Source organism: Syngnathus scovelli, chromosome 20 (assembly GCF_024217435.2).
Source record: "Syngnathus scovelli strain Florida chromosome 20, RoL_Ssco_1.2, whole genome shotgun sequence".
Lineage (NCBI taxonomy): Eukaryota > Metazoa > Chordata > Actinopteri > Syngnathiformes > Syngnathidae > Syngnathus > Syngnathus scovelli.
Window position 1 is genome coordinate 7,814,035 of NC_090866.1, and position 15,900 is coordinate 7,829,934.

Here is a 15,900-nt window from a genome sequence, read left to right on the forward strand (position 1 = left end):
GCCAGGACATTCTTTTTTTCCCCCTGCAACTTCACCTGAGTCATTATGAGCAGAGGTCATGTGTCATTTAGTTTTTTATATTTTAGTAAATTTTGAGTTGACAGTGACGATGATTATTTACATTTCCGTTATTCCCTATAGTGTGTGCTGAGTCTGTGTGCGTCAGTGAGGTTGGCCCTAGGCCCTTTTTGCCAGCCCATTACTCACTCAAGGTTTTGCATGTGCGCGCACAAGTCCTTGTGTGTTGAAGCATAGCTGATTTCTTTCTCAGTCATAGTGACCCTTATTGCCCGCACACTGTCAAAAGCATCTGCTCCTCTGCCCTTCCCCCCTCCCCTCCTTTTTTCTCCTGCTGCCTTGTAACTGCGTTGCAAGTGAGAACTCACCATGCATAAAGGAGGATGTCGATTTAGTGTGTGGTTGGTAAGTCTTGACTCCATCAGGTTGCGGTTGAACAGGAATATTGGAGTGAGGAAACGGGAGTCTTTTAATTGTCAGACCTGTCCACAAGTTTATCATACTGCTAATGCATTATTTGTGTTTTAATATAAAGTAACATTCATTCCTGTCACGATCAGGTGTTCATCACGATATTACATATGTTAAAAAAAATTCCTACTGCAAACAATGTAAATTCTAAAAAAATAATAAATATAAATTATAAATAATACCGTATTTTCCGGACTATAAGGCGCACCGGACTATAAGGCGCACCTTCAACGAACGGCCAATTTAAAACTTTGCCCTTATATAATGACTATAAGGTGCACCATTAATGCATCATGTCAGATTTTTAATCTAAATCAAATCATTCTCCATTTTATCTTTTTTATTTCAACTTCAGACGCAACAAATTACTTTATAATCACAAAATAATTATCAAAAGCCGACAGTGCACCTTATAGTCGCGCACTGTCGGCTTTTGAGAAAATTTGAGGTTTTTAGGCGCGCCTTGTAGTCTGGAAAATACGTTAAATGAAATAAATATGAGATTAGTGTCTTGCAGTATAAAAACAATTTATGTATACATGTACTGTGTTCATTCATACAGCACAGTGTTCACTCGTTCCATAACACGTCTTTCTAAAGAGCAGCTGAAGGCCGAAGCTCAATTTTAAGATGAGCTCTTACATTGACAAGAAGATAATTGTTGAATGACCTCGAGGTGAAATTCATCTATTATCATATCATTAACTCTCGCTTCACATAGTGCTACCCTCATGGTGCTATTTCCTCTGTGTAAATTGAAGATGCAAAATGAAAGTGGCTTGGGCTTTCTTAGAGTGAGACCAACCCCCCAAAATCTCCTGCCACAACCACCCCGGTACCCTAATTTGCATATTTTTAAATCTGGATGTTATATGCAGTTAGCCGGTCTTGGCCAGTTTTGTATCTTTTTAGTATGCATGCCAGGTACAGCTTTGCAGGTACACGTTGACTTTTACAGTACAGTACGTGTTGATGATTCGTCTAGAGGTCAATGTCTCATCGCATCATCTTATCGCTCTGCTAATCGGAACATGATGCACGTTGCTAGCGATGCTGTTTGTCAGGGTAGCATTGATTTGTTTATGGCGGGATGGAAGTAGGATGAGGAGGATGCTGGCAATTATAACCTCTGACTGTGTTCATTCAATAATATGACAAAAGACAAATGAGGAGAGTTGAACTGTCCGGATAATGACATCAAGACAGGTTTTGTGGCACCAATACGCTGAAAACGATAAATATTAATGCTCAACTAAATTTAAATAGAGGTTTTTCTATGACTTTTGTAATTATTTGATTTTAATTTATAGCACTAAGTGGAACACAGACATCTACTTTTACAAATTTAAACATATTCGTTCAATTTGCCAACCCGATACCAAGTGCCGATACCACGATTATCACCCCCATAAACAATGACAGTTTTAATTAAAGCCCATTCAATGTGGCAATTTTTTAAATTGCATGAAATTAATGGAAATTCTCTCGACTTCTAATTTGCCATTCCTGATTGGAAAATTATCATAATTATCCGTATTGGCCGTCTTTGCAAGTACCGATATCTAATGATAAGGCTCATATCGGTAGTGATACCGATACCTGGAATCGGTATTCACCCATCTCTAGTGGAAATACATTTTGACCTACTACGTAATAGTAGTAGAAAATTTTAAATTGTAAATTTCCTTTACACAAATATCTTAAATGACATATTATTCCAAGTTAGAATAATGGTGGGTTTAAAGTCTAAATCTAAAGATTCAATCTTTGAAAATATTGTTGTCAATGCTGTGGGGACATTTTAGTTAATCATTTTTGATTATTTCTCTCAACTTTTCTCTTTGTACATTTATCAAGTTGAACAAGCATTGAAACAATTATACAGTAGCAATCCATCTACCTGTCAGGTGAGTTTATAGAGTTCATTTTGAGTTACCCTCCCACTGAACTCGACTAAAACTGACTCAATTCCTGTGAGAAAAAGTTTCCTGTATTTTAAACTTTGCTGTATTTTTAGAATTTATCGGTTTCATGTGGGCTGAACATAATCATGTAGATTACAGTGAAAATGAACATGCAAGATGTATATTTTACTGTCAACACGATGCTGATTGCACTTGAATGGCATGCTGTGTCACGAGTATACCTGCATGAAGCAATCAAGACAAACCTAAAATTCTAACTTCCGATATTTTTGCACTTGTGAAGTCAATTCTATGCATGCTTTTTTTTTTTATGTCCCTAAGTGGCAGTTAGACTGCTGCTGTTAACTCCACGTAGATGCAGCACGTGTAATTTTGGCCAGCACCCTAATCAGACTGCTTAGCCCCTCCCCCCCCACAGGAGGCATCATTGACACTTCCAGGAACTACATTACTAATTTGGAAAAGAGCAAAATATTATTTATTTATATATATCTTAATGATAACGGCAAAGGTAATTTATATGGAAGTAGATAAAATAAGGACATGCAAAACTTGTCTCCCTTGGATTCATTTATGTAAAATGTGTGGCCTCTTGACATGGATGATTGTGTGGGCAGCTGTTTTTTTTTTTTTCCGTAATTACTTTTTTGCGCTAAATTTCACATCATTTTATGTGGCCCGCGAAGACAAATTGTGCATCAAATTCGTGTGTCTTTACTAGAATTGCAAATTGTCTTCACTTTTAATATCTATTTTTTTTAAATATTTGACCAGTTATGACTCATCTGATTTGAAAACGAGTTATTTGTCAGTTTGTTTTGTAGCTTTTACTGTATATAATATGAGGTGCTCATACATGTATTATATATAATAAATATACAATGCGGCCCACAAAAAAAATGAGTTTGACACCTCAGATCGCTTAAGTCTTAAGCGGTCAAATGTCAGGCACACTGCGATCTCGCTTCTTTTAAAACATCAACTTTACGAGGGACAAGAATTGATCTCATAACATTTGTGCAATGCTAGGTATAAACATTACAACGTGTCGTGTTAAATGAGGGGAAATGCAGTTAATATTTTTATATCCACCGTATTTCACAGGTGTTAACTTGGGGGTACTTTGTGCTTAGTCACCAATAACATTCCTGACAGATATACTATATTGTTGGCATAAGGCTAAATTATTTTTAGCCCCCCCTTGGATAGTGTCAATGCAAACCACATTATAGTTGCTGCATTTCAACTTTATATTTGCTCATCAATATTTTCATGTGCGGAACGCAGCTCATCGTGAAAATCGATGAAATTTCCCAGCTTGCTCACTTTTATCGATTGCGTTTAACCACTTGTTTGCAGGAATCGAGATAACTTGTGGTTGTCTACCTCTTGGACTTTATTACACCTAGCAATGTGAATATGACTTTGGGTGTGTTTTGGTGCATAGCGGTCTAGATATACCCAAGGTTAACTGTTCGCCTTTAGGCCTTGGCACAGGAGTAGAAGCAAAAGCCATGAAGTGCTCCCAAAAGACAGACTTGCGAGCTCAGCTCCAGCTGTCCGACTGGAAAGACGCACACCTAGCTTCATGACAACCGGGTCATATGTAACGTACACCCCAACAAAACTGGAGCAGTGGCGTGCATTAGCGGTGAGAGCGCAGCGGTGTGCTAAGAGATTTAGCGGGAAAACACACATCCACGTACTGGGAGACAAAGGTCACGCGTGTGGCTCTCTGTCAGCAAAGACGAGCTGGCAAGGTGAATGCCGCATGTCGGCGTTGGCTTTCAAGTGACAGATGGAGCCTAGGTGCCATTAGGCAGACAAACGACAGCTTCATTACGACGTGTCGCTGGCGAGTGATGAATTTCCGCCCTAGTCGAGCCGTATTTGGAATAAGGCGATGTATTCATTTCGATTCCCAATTTTTTTTACCCCTTTCCACAAAATATCCATATGTTCATCCTTTTCCCAAGCACCAGTAGTTAGCCCACTTAGCATTCCTATGCAAATCAGCGTTACACCCCACCACCTCCGACCTTGCTCATCAAACGAGATGGGACAGGAAACAGAAGCAATGGGGGATTTAAAAGGCGAAAGGATACGGAAAAGTTAAAGGGGAAGCGAGGACGAACGGCTTGAGAGAGATCTCCAGAGACAGAAACGTAGGCAGAGACTGAAAGAGCGAGGGAGCAGTGCCACAGGCCACAGTGTGCCCCTCCTTTCCTTCTTCCCTCCCCAGACACATCCACGTGTCACCTCACCGGCTTGCAAATTAGGCTACACATGCTCCCTGGAGATGTCACAACGTGTATTTGACAGTTGGCTCCAATTTGCATAGATGCGCTGTGGTCATTTTTTTTTTTGGTCACCTTACACTATTCATTCAGTTTAACGGGAATTTCAAATTGTTCTGCAAAGTCAAATTGCAAGACCGGACGGAGATGTTTTCTTGGATTCATACCAGTATAAAGTAACCAACCAGTTTCTGCTAGGATTGAATTAATTTCTTCTTTCCTTGGAAGCTTCAATGTAATTTGACTTCATTAAAAGTGTAGCGGTATTGGAAAATTCATGAAAGGGAGCTACGGAGCTTAGTCTGCCTGGTGATTCGCTCCCCTGCTGCTCAGATGAAAACCATGAAACCTTTTGATGTGCTTGAAGGAGTAAAGATTATTTTCACTATTTTGTTCTATTGTTGTCTATCTGGTATTAACTCAAGTTAAACTCAACTGTTTTCCAAAGCGACACAAAAGTGTACCAGAAAAAAGGATTTGGTTCTCACCAATCACCTTGGAAGGTAGATGTTCTCTTTATGGTCAGCATTGGAGACTCTAATGAGACTTGAAACCAAAATGTAATTGGAAACATCAATCTGTGTTGATTAATGTGGTTTGCTGTGATTCATGGAGCAGATTGAGAATATCTAACTTAGTTTGTCATCTTTAAAAGACACCTGGTTGGCTCCGAGTGTGTCTTCGGAACAGATGTGACATCACTACTACTAAAATATTTCAGGTTGTATCTATTTATTATCAAACTCATTTGGGTGCTACCATAGCAACATGTTTCTCTCGCACCCCTTTGTTGTTTCCATCTGTCTAATAGACCTCTGGAAATAGCTGCAACATCAATATGAGCTGCGAAATGCATGACTAAGTTTTTTTTTTTTTGTCAGGCACAATGAGGAGCTGATTTTTCTCAACGTATATAGTTTATATCTTACAGCCAACTAATATTTATTTAAATAATTGTCTCTATGAGAAGTTTCATATGCATGAGTGAGAAAAGGGCAGGAAGCAAGCGAATGAGATGTCAAAAAGGTGTAAGCACTTTATCAGCCGAGTGCAGCTTGTCTCACCAGGCGTTTTTTTTTTGGTGTGTTTATGTGCGGAAGTACGTAGACACTATCAGAGGAATTTAGCTGGAGCTCACAAGGGCTATGTATGTGCACGTTATCAGAAGTTGAAGAGTTCAGCCAACTGAGAAGACCATATGATCCTCCAATATGGAGAGTGTCTACCTCCCCCACTGCAGGAAGTGGGAAAATCTTAAATTGTTAAATACTGTACTTTCTGGACCATAAGCCGCTACTTTTTCATTATTTTTTTTTCATGATTCGCCCAAACATGGTGAATAAAAATTCTTGAATCTTGAATTTTTATGATATTGTTTAATTTGTGGACATTCTCTTACATATGGAAATTAAACATGCGGCTTATAGTCCAGTGCGGCTTATATGTGAACAAAAGAGGATTTCCCCCGAATTTTAGCTCAATCCACCCAAAGAAAAAATAAGAAATTACACTTTTTTTTAGTGTCTGGTGCGATGGAGCAGCAAACTATCTTTTAAAAGTTCTTACCGATGCTTCTTCTTTAATCCTATGGTGATTTCATGAATAACAGAGAACTTGGCCTCATCAATGATTGAGCATCGGCTTGCACAGAAAGACAGGCATGCGAGTCGACATGCAAGGAGAAGCTGATTTTCTCCTCAGCTCAGCTTCTGTGAGTGTGTGGGCAGAACAAGAGGGCATTTTCCAGCTCAAGAAGCACAGGCTTTTATTGTGACTCCACCGCTAAGAAAAAAAAAAGCTGTCTGAAGAATGACGAGGGTAAACACGAGCGTCGAGCATCTGGCATCCGTTCAAGAATCCCGCTGAGTCTCCAAAGTATGCGCTTCCCAAATGACTGCTTCACCGTTATCTTTATGACCTCATCAAGGTGAGGACCCGCTGTATTGGCAGGCTGTTGCGATGAAACATGTCCGCTCTCGACATTCTGATTGGCCCTGCGTGGCCTTGCCGTGAGGAATGTATACGTCAATGGATGCAGATGGCCTAATAATGAGAGACGAGGGAGAATGGATACACCTTTTTAGTCTTAATGGATTCTTGTCTTTATTTATGAGACAGGACATGGTGGTTTCCTAAACAAAAAAACGCCACTGCTAATGTCTTTATTGTCACTATCATTCCATCCCCCAATCAGAGTACCGTATTTTCCGCACTATAAGGCGCAACTAAAAACCTCAAATTTTCTCAAAAGCTGACAGTGCGCCTTATAATCAGGTGCGCCTTATATATGGACAAATATTGAGCCGCTAAAGCAGGCATGTCCAAAGTCCGGCCCACGGACCAAATGTATATATCTTATACATGGACAAAGTTTTACAATGGGCCATTCATTGAAGGTGAGCCTTATAATCCGGTGCGCCTTATATATGGACAAACTTTTAAAATGGGCCATTCATTGAAGGTGCGCCTTATAATCCGGTGCGCTTTATAGTGCGGAAATTACGGTACCATCACTTATACTTGTGTAAGAATGGACTAAAGAAATATGTACGGGATACATGCTGAATCACGTAATCCACAAAAGATCAAAAGTAAAAAGTTTTGGTGAGGCAACCGTGACTTAGAACGCAGGGGAGGAGAAATTGGGGATGAACTAGATAACCGCTTTTGACAGCACAGTGTTCCCAGTAGTTTTTCAAACCCAGATTTGAAGACAGATTAATGCGCTTGTCACAAAGTGCAAGATGTATCCGTCTTTTTCTTTTACTCATATTAAATTCATAAAACAAAAAATGCAAATGATTCGGTGCCTGATTTGCTAAAAGTTTGAACATACTATTTTGGGGTATCTTCTTTACAATAGCAGCCACTTTCCAAACGTGTTTCACTTAACACAGGCATTTGTGATTTGTGTTTAATGTCATGCGATGAATCCACGTGGCAAATGGAGACACAAGACTGAAAACGACGTATCAAGCAATTTGTGACACTTCGTTACGGCCGCTGCACACGTGCAAACATTCGCACATCGTTCCACAGACTCCATTTATCCTTGCAACATTAAATCCATTTACCTCTGTGGTGCAATATGTCTAATTCTGGGGCCAACTAATTAAATGCCATTCTCTCCTTCCATTAGAGCGATAATTAAGTAGCAAACTAGAGCTCGTCTAATTGCTCTTCTACGTGGCAAACGATGAGGTAAAATTGATGGTACTTTTTTGTTTTTTTTGAGAAGTTGCCGACTAAGGAAATTCAGCTGCCATTCAAAACGGAATTTGATCAGACCACCGTGTAAACAGATTTTTTTGGTTGATCTCTGAATATGAATAGCCTAAATTATTAGTCAATATTCAGATTCCCGTGTAAGAGGGGGTGACAAATATTTAAGAAGTTTCTGTTTAGAAATATCACATTGTGAGGCAAAATACACTAAAATAGCTAATAGATGAATTTATGTAGACAAATCAAATCAAACCCTATCATGCACATGGCCCCTTTAGAACTTGTGAAAACGCCAATTAACAGTTTCCTATTAATAATTATTTCATCACATATTTCACACTGTGGTACAGAGCATATTAATCTAAATCAAGTTCAAAAAACCCAATTCGGGTCGTCATACCAGTGTGACGACTTCCAGTGTGGTGTTTACGGGTGTCGTGTATGTGCTTAGTGTTTACATGAATTTAGACAACTTTTTTTTTTCCCCCGGATGGAGAAAAGCAGCAAAAATGCAAGGATGTGAAAGCTCGTGTCTGTTTAAAAGCCTAAAGCTGTCGTCAGCATGCGCAATGTGGAGAGACATTCAAGCAGATGTTCCTGCTCAGGCTTGATTGCCTTCATCAAGGCCCATCAGGGATTGCACTTAGGCTAGCTCGAGCTGGCGAAGAAAAAGGAACAATGTCCCGAGTTATTTTAGCCACGTGTAGCTACTCCATTAGCCAAAGCTGAAATATTGACACTCTTATGCATCTTACATATAAAGTCCGGATTCGATTTGGACCGAGTTGGTTGGTAAAAGTTACCGTATTGGCCCGAATATAAGACGACCCTGATTATTTTTCTTCTTTGTGACAGGGGTTCGATTTGACCTGGGGAGTTAAGTTCAGCATTCGCTTTAAAGATATCTGGGGCCATCTAGTAATGTCAGACGACCCCCACTTTTTCAGTCTTATATTCGGACCAATACGGTATTTCACAACCACTTTGATAGCATTGCTGTTTGAAAAACACTTGCTTGAGCAGGGAAAAAAAAAAAATGTTAGACATCCTGTTGAATTGAATCATACAACCTCTCCGCTTTGTAAATCCATATTGTGCCGGGTGCGCTGCTTGAACTTGTCTTTGTATCTTAATTGGGCTGTCTACTTGACCCCCCGTTTCTCTTTTCATTTCACCTCAAAATGACTCCCAAATCTTTACAGAGCTCTTTACAGCTTTAATTACTCCACCTCATATTCATGAGAGCGCCCTGTGTGAAATGTCACTATTTCCCAGCATGCCTCGTGGTGAGCTAAGCCAACTTTAATTGGACCAGTGCACAGGTAACCCAAAAAGGAGAAGAAAGAACCCAGTCTGGATTGTGGTCAAAGGGGCCTGGTGGTTGAATTTTATCGCTTCTCTGCAGAGCCTCACAAGGGCAGAATGACCAATATTCAGCTACCCTGGGGTAATTAAAAAAAACTCTTCCTCTTTAATTTATACCCATCTGGTGAAGCGTGATATCATTATCGGGGCGCATTACAACTTAAGATTATTAAAGGTCTAGTGCATTCGACTCTACATTTGTACGATGGAGCTAATAAAATGCTGAGATGCTAAATATTCTAGCATTACATCATCCTCTGGAAAGTCCCCTGCTGCATATAAAACGCTCTGAGTTAGGATGCACTGAGAGTGAGAGCAAGCTTTGCGATGCATTGGGACCTGCTCTAACCGGCATCTGTTTGCTCGCTCGCTCGGTTAGGTGTGTTTTGATGCACAGTCCATGCTCCTCATTACTCTTTCTAGAGGTGTGTGTGGTGGAACTGTGCAGGAGATGAGTATCTGCGGTACTTCAAATGAAGTGTGGTTTCCTGAGGAAGTACAGTCCCAAGGTGTTAAATCCAGGTCCAGTTTGACTTTTAGCCGGCAAGTGAACAAGATCACCCTCAGATGGTCTTGTGGAAAAACTCCAAAGTGAGATATCATCAGCATGATCGGGAATAATCATCTATAAACAATCAGTTGGGAAAAAAATGGAAGCAAAATCATTTATTTTCATCCCGTCCATCATCTGCTTGTACTACTACCTCAATCCTTGAGTGCACATTTTGTATTTCTCATGCATAGCAAACATGTGTAAGTGTAACGCAGCTAAGCGAGCATTTTCCAGCTGTGAATGATTTTTTTTTTCAACGCCGTAACACATATCGTAAGCAATCATCTTTACGGATTTCACTCAAAACAACAGCATCAAATGCTCTCTCAATATTTTATCCTTATTCATTGCATCTAAATTGCTAGTACCATAAGGATTTTTATTTTTACTCTAGAGGTCACTAAAATGGATTTTTCTCGTTAGCTTACAGTCTGCTATAGGTAAAAGGTCACGCTGTAAGGTAAACATAATACTCTTGTGGTGAAGTGACCTTGGTTGTGGTAACTGCTCTGACCTTTTTTTTCTTTTAGCTTAGCTTGCTTCTCCCCCCATGTTGTCCTCCTACGAGGTGCTCGGTGGCCTTTTATAATTTATTCATTTTATTTGCTGCATTTTTAATCCATTTGAATTGCTGCATGTCAGTTTTGTTTTTATGATTCATTCATTATTAAGGATGTCAGGGTGCAGTCCTGGTGCGACGGATTGGATTACTGCACCTTTGTGGTGAGTGGACGAGTCCAACGTGCATGTGTAGAAATGAAAGGAGAGGAAAGCTATTAGTTGCAGATGTGCTTCAACACAAAACAGAGGGCATTAGCGATATTAAAACCTTGTGATAAACATTGCGGCAGTCGCTGAATGCCAATGGAATTCTATTGGGTCCCTCTCGTATTAGGTGGATTTTGGAAAGCACATTTTTCTTTGTGTGAGAACTGCTGAGTTGCGGGGGGGGAAAAAACCCGCTCCCAATTCATTGATGTGAACACGCACTGAAGAAAGTCTTAAAAGCAGTATTCCCATTGTTACTGTATTTGACAGTCTTTGTAGTGTCTGGCTTTACCCAATGCTGAAGCTAGCGTTTGTATTTTTAGTTATCAGATATATTAATAGAATTTTCACAGGCAATTTGTGTTGCAGTTTGTGCACGTGGTCCTCTGCAGTGTTTCAGACTGATGACTCAGAAGTTGTGTATTTAATTGAATTAAAGAGTTTTTAATCCATCCTCTACTGTGTGCCCACTCCATGACACTGAGATGTTTTGCCAAACAGACTTAAGCTGTCACACAGACACACCACCAAGTGTAAAGCGCTAATTAGCACTGATCCTGACAACAGTTCATTACCAAGTCAGTGAAAGAATAAACACTGCCAAGATTCTTTTCTGAACAGAAAAAAATTAATATAGTTTATATACACTCTGTACTGCTGGTTTAAATTGATATTAATTCACACTGGAACATGGAGTTCCGCAGGGGTCAATCCTAGAGCATTTACATTTTAAATTCACCAAATACTTTATATAAATGTCGTTTGCTTGGACTCACTCTACAAATCTGCTTTGTATTCAAACTCCCATCACTACATCATCCTCCATTACATGGTCTGAGAAGATGTAATACATCAATGGGTCGTGGCTCCAGTCACAATGTTTGTGTGTTGTATGAATTCTCTCAGATGCCGCTGTTTTTTTTTTTTTTTTCCCTCTTACACAGACCAGTGAATGTCAGAATGTCTTCTTTCCATTGTCGCTCATTTGCCCAGGAAACATTATCCCTGTGTTCTCTGCTCCCAACACGCACCACAATTACTGTGCCTGTGGGTGTCTCAGATAAGAGTGCTCTCTGAAATAAATAACGGCAAGGAACAGGATGACTAATGCACAAAAAAAACATAGAGCTTGTGGATTAAGGTTTATTTTCTGCAATTGTCCATCATCACACTGCATCTGATATTTTACACCGTAACTACTCGGCCATCGGGATACTTCAATCTCCTAAATCGTTTCAGTAACTAGTCAGTTTTAAGTTGAGCTCATAAATGTGTAAACCGCAGTCATGTTAAATATAAATAAAAACATACACTAATATTATTTTACATTGCACTGGTTGGGGACTGTCAGGCTGATGTTATTTTAGCTCATGTGGAGGAGAAAAATTACAGACAGCTCTCATCCGGCAAGACATTGTGATCGGCCAATGACAAACCTTGGTTTTGTTAGCTTGTCAGTGACCAGTGGGCTGGACGTCAGCAGACGAGTGCACGCGCATTGCTGCCGGCGCTTAGCCATCTCCTCTTCCGCCTCACTCAGCAATAAGTAGTCACAGCGGACGGCTACTTGCTTCTACTCTGGCACGGCTCCAGGGATTTTTTTCTTCTAGGGCCAAAGGGGGCTTGACTAATGCAAAGGGTGGGGAGGGGGCTGAGAAAATCATATATTTGAAAATATCAAATAAAATATTGGAGAGGCTGAACTAGGGCTACACAGATTTAACAGTAAAATATTTTTTTTTTACATAATTAAACTTTTTTTGTTTTTCCTCCATATTACCGTAAATTTTGGACTACAAGCCGCGACTTTTTTTTACGGTACTTTTATTTTGATGTTCTTTCCCGGGTAGTTTTTTTCAATAGGCCATTTGAGAGCCATTAAAAATAAAGATGCTGTCATGAAGTGACATCTTGTTCATTTCAAACGAGCTTCAGAGAACGTTATCGGTTTCAATCTTGACTTGTCATTCTTTTTAATCCCAGCTGTCTTTGCACGCTCCGCCTCTCCTCCGAGTAGGCCACTTTTCTGCAATGGCTTCCCAATACCTTGATTTCCCCGCACCCTCGAGGAGGATTTGCATGAGCTGGCCCACTTGCCACCTCCTTCATTTTCTCCGTCCCGTCATCCTCACTTAAATTCACCTGAGCCCTCACTTATCATCCCCTCACATCTCGCTCTGTCTTCATTGTTTCTTATCTTAGCTCCGCTTTGTCATCTCTTTTGGATTAGATCTGTAAAACAAAAAAGTGCTGGTAGAAAGGGAGTCCAGTAATTCAGTAAATATTATCTAAACTTCCCAAAAGTGAAATGCGCCGGATTAGGCGAACCATAGCCAGCCTTCTGCCGCGGAGACGATTGAGATAAAAATCTTGACAGTTTGCCTGTGCTGGCGCGTGTGGGGCTCCCCATCTCTTTCTCTCTATCGCTCTCTCTCTCTTTCCTCTCCTCCTTGCATCCCTCCCTCCTCCCCGGTCTCGCTGTGTGATATCAGTGGCTTGACAGAGTGGAGCAGCGCAGTGGCGAAGCGAGACTGGCAGAAGGCTCGATCCCCTCCCTTCCCCCTCCGCTCCTCATTCTGCCCGCAGGTGAAGAACGGAGCGCAGGGAACCCATTCCAGGTGCCGCTAGCGGCTCATAGGCACAGAAAACCCGTCTATGCTCTCATCACCACAGATACTTTGGGATTCAAAGCGAAGATCTTCCACTTTCCATCAATTGGAGTCTTCATTTTGTTGTGGACTTTCCTCCTTTTTTTTCTTTTGAATCGTCGTGAAGGGGTGGGGGCGTGAGCCATGCTCCCCAAAGGAAAAGCTGTGGAGGGCCACCACCTGTTCTGGATGTTGCTTTGGACAGTTGGATGGACGGTGCTCAGCTCAGCTTTTGGCTCCTCAGACCTCCATCTCTTGTCTCCTACCCCTGGATCCCCCCAATCCCCCGCCCTCTCCCAACCAGAGTACTCACAGGGCCCTCAAGTGTCCAGGTACCATCAGCCACCTGTGTCCATGTATCGCTCGCCGGCCTCGCTACGAGTTGGACACGGTGAGTTCGGTCTTGGACTGTTTCTCATCTTGAATAATGTCAGCGAGCTGAGGCCATCCGTAGATAATCGTTTCAATATTATTTTACTGACTCGCTTCCCGATGCCAACGTCTAAATAAGCAAATATACTTTATTATAGAGCCATGCATCATTTGACTCCATTTGTTGGTTGCCTGTGAGAGGAAGTAAAACTCTCAGCTGGAGATTTAAGCATCAATGCTAAATGATCTCCTTCTGGTTCTCTTTAAGTGTCTTCACACTTCTGAAGAACATTTATCAAGTTAACATTTAATTACCCTTTTACATGGTCGTTAAAGATGTCGAGTCAGAGGGGAGGGGGTGGGCTGTTGCTCATGATCATCGACTTCCATTTCATTATCGACTTCGGTTTTGTCGGTACGTAATGTGAACTGCTTGCAACATAAGCTTCTACAAGGGCAGTTGGGAGGAGTGTTTATTATCAGAACAATATATTTGCTTTTTCATTGTGTTGCGCAACACTAAGCTATAATTAAGAATCAATGTGTTATGTTACACCTGCTACTCTCAATTGATTAATTTCTATGAATTTACCAAATATTTCTCATAGCCTATAATAGTGATGACAAGGTATTTTTGATTTTTTTTTTAATTGTCTTACATTCAGTGTCTCATGTATTTGATGGCACGGGAAAAAAAAAAGACTATTTTGACAGTCTGTTGTCACATTGATCAATCAATCTTTGATTGGGGCTTCAAATATGTTGGCCCAGTACATTTGAGACAGATTTCTCTTGGACTCCATTTTTTTTTACACTTCAAGGGTTTCATTTTCAGCACATTTGAACACGATTGGTGCAGATGAGCTTGACAGGCTGCGAAAGGGCTGAGGAGAGGATCTGCATTACTAATGTGCACTGCCCGATTTCATCATCTTTGATGAAAAAGCAGCATGTCTGAACAATTTTTACAACTTATCATATGAAGTATAAGGTCTATTGATACTTTTATGAAAGATATCTAACTTTTTATTCGATTAAGATGGCTTGGGTTGAAATTTGCCGCTACATTTTAGCTCTGCTTAGCACTAGGCGTCTTTTTTTGCGCCTCTCAATTTCTGCTAATGCTCACTTATTTACTCCTTTATGTGCATTTTTATATCGATGAAAGGCAGTTTATGTTCACGCAGAAATGTTAACGAGATGATTTGACGGGGAATGATGCACTAATGAGGGACCCTCATGCAAAATCTGTTGAACAATTTAAATATGCTTAAGGCATAAATGTCCAGTGATGATACAAAGCGTTCTTTTCATGGTGATGGCTTCTCCTACTTTGTAATTGGACTTTAGGGAAGGAAAAACATGGCACAGCTATTTCATTCATTTATTTGGATTTTTTTTCCTTTTTTTTAATTTTAGGTTTTTTATTTGTATTTTTTTTATTATTATCTATTTAAGGTCATTCCATGAATACATCACTCCCTCTCTTGCTTAATTAATATCAATTTGGAGGATTTTGTATTGCTGACCTATTTCAATATAAAATTCATCCAGCTATTAATGTGATGTAATGGCAAAGTGGCTGCAATAACACTTAACCTTTCAACTTACTACCAACCATAATATTTATAAATAGATGGTGAGTGGAGAGTTAAGTCCTCACAACTATATGGCCTTTTTTAAATTTTTATTAAATGAATTATAAAGAGATTTTATACATCGTCCTAATGACATTTTCACCTGTATGCAAGCATTTCCAATTCAACAGTGCCCTTACACAGCTTTTATTGTACATTCTCACTGAAATATATTTAATCATAACACCTCTGAATTTACCCAGGAGTATAAAAAGGGCAAGAGCAATCTTTTTCTTCACTGTGCAAGTGAAATGACTACAAATTCCAGTATTTGTTTCCCCTCAACGTGAGATCATCGAGGTGGCGCTGGAGTGCACTGCAAGGCCATGTGTTGTCTCAGAAGTTATGAACAATGAATTTAAAAGACTTATCGTTCTATACTATGTATTGGAAAAACATATTTGATATCTGTAGGAGGTTATATGATTTATTCTACTAAAGCAAGGGTTTGTTTGGCCTTGTGTTGCAAACTAAGTCCACCGATGTTTATTCCATGATTCACTTCTGATGGCAACACCTAAGGATTGTTTTTTTTGGAATTCAAAGGCATAGCATTGTTTTCTCACATGACCTCCTGGCACTCCTTAGACAGCCAATCAATAGCAAGGACCATTTTGATAT

The 15,900-nt window shown here is 40.1% G+C and overlaps 1 protein-coding gene across 3 annotated transcripts in view; it reads left to right on the forward strand.

The window, feature by feature from the left end:
• The window catches only part of LOC125990242 (neurexin-3b), a 152,917-nt gene that overhangs the window by 76,417 nt on the left and 60,600 nt on the right, over positions 1 to 15,900 (forward strand). Inside the window, exon 1 of one of the 3 annotated variants that reach the window (XM_049757154.2) lies at positions 12,260 to 13,661. The exons of 1 other annotated variant lie outside the window; for it this stretch is intronic. In XM_049757154.2, coding sequence (XP_049613111.1) covers positions 13,415 to 13,661 — 247 coding nt within the window. In that variant the 5' untranslated portion in view covers positions 12,260 to 13,414. Of the gene's footprint in view, positions 1 to 12,259; positions 13,662 to 15,900 lie in introns of those variants that run through there. One more of the 3 variants, XM_049757153.2, reaches the window with a different exon arrangement.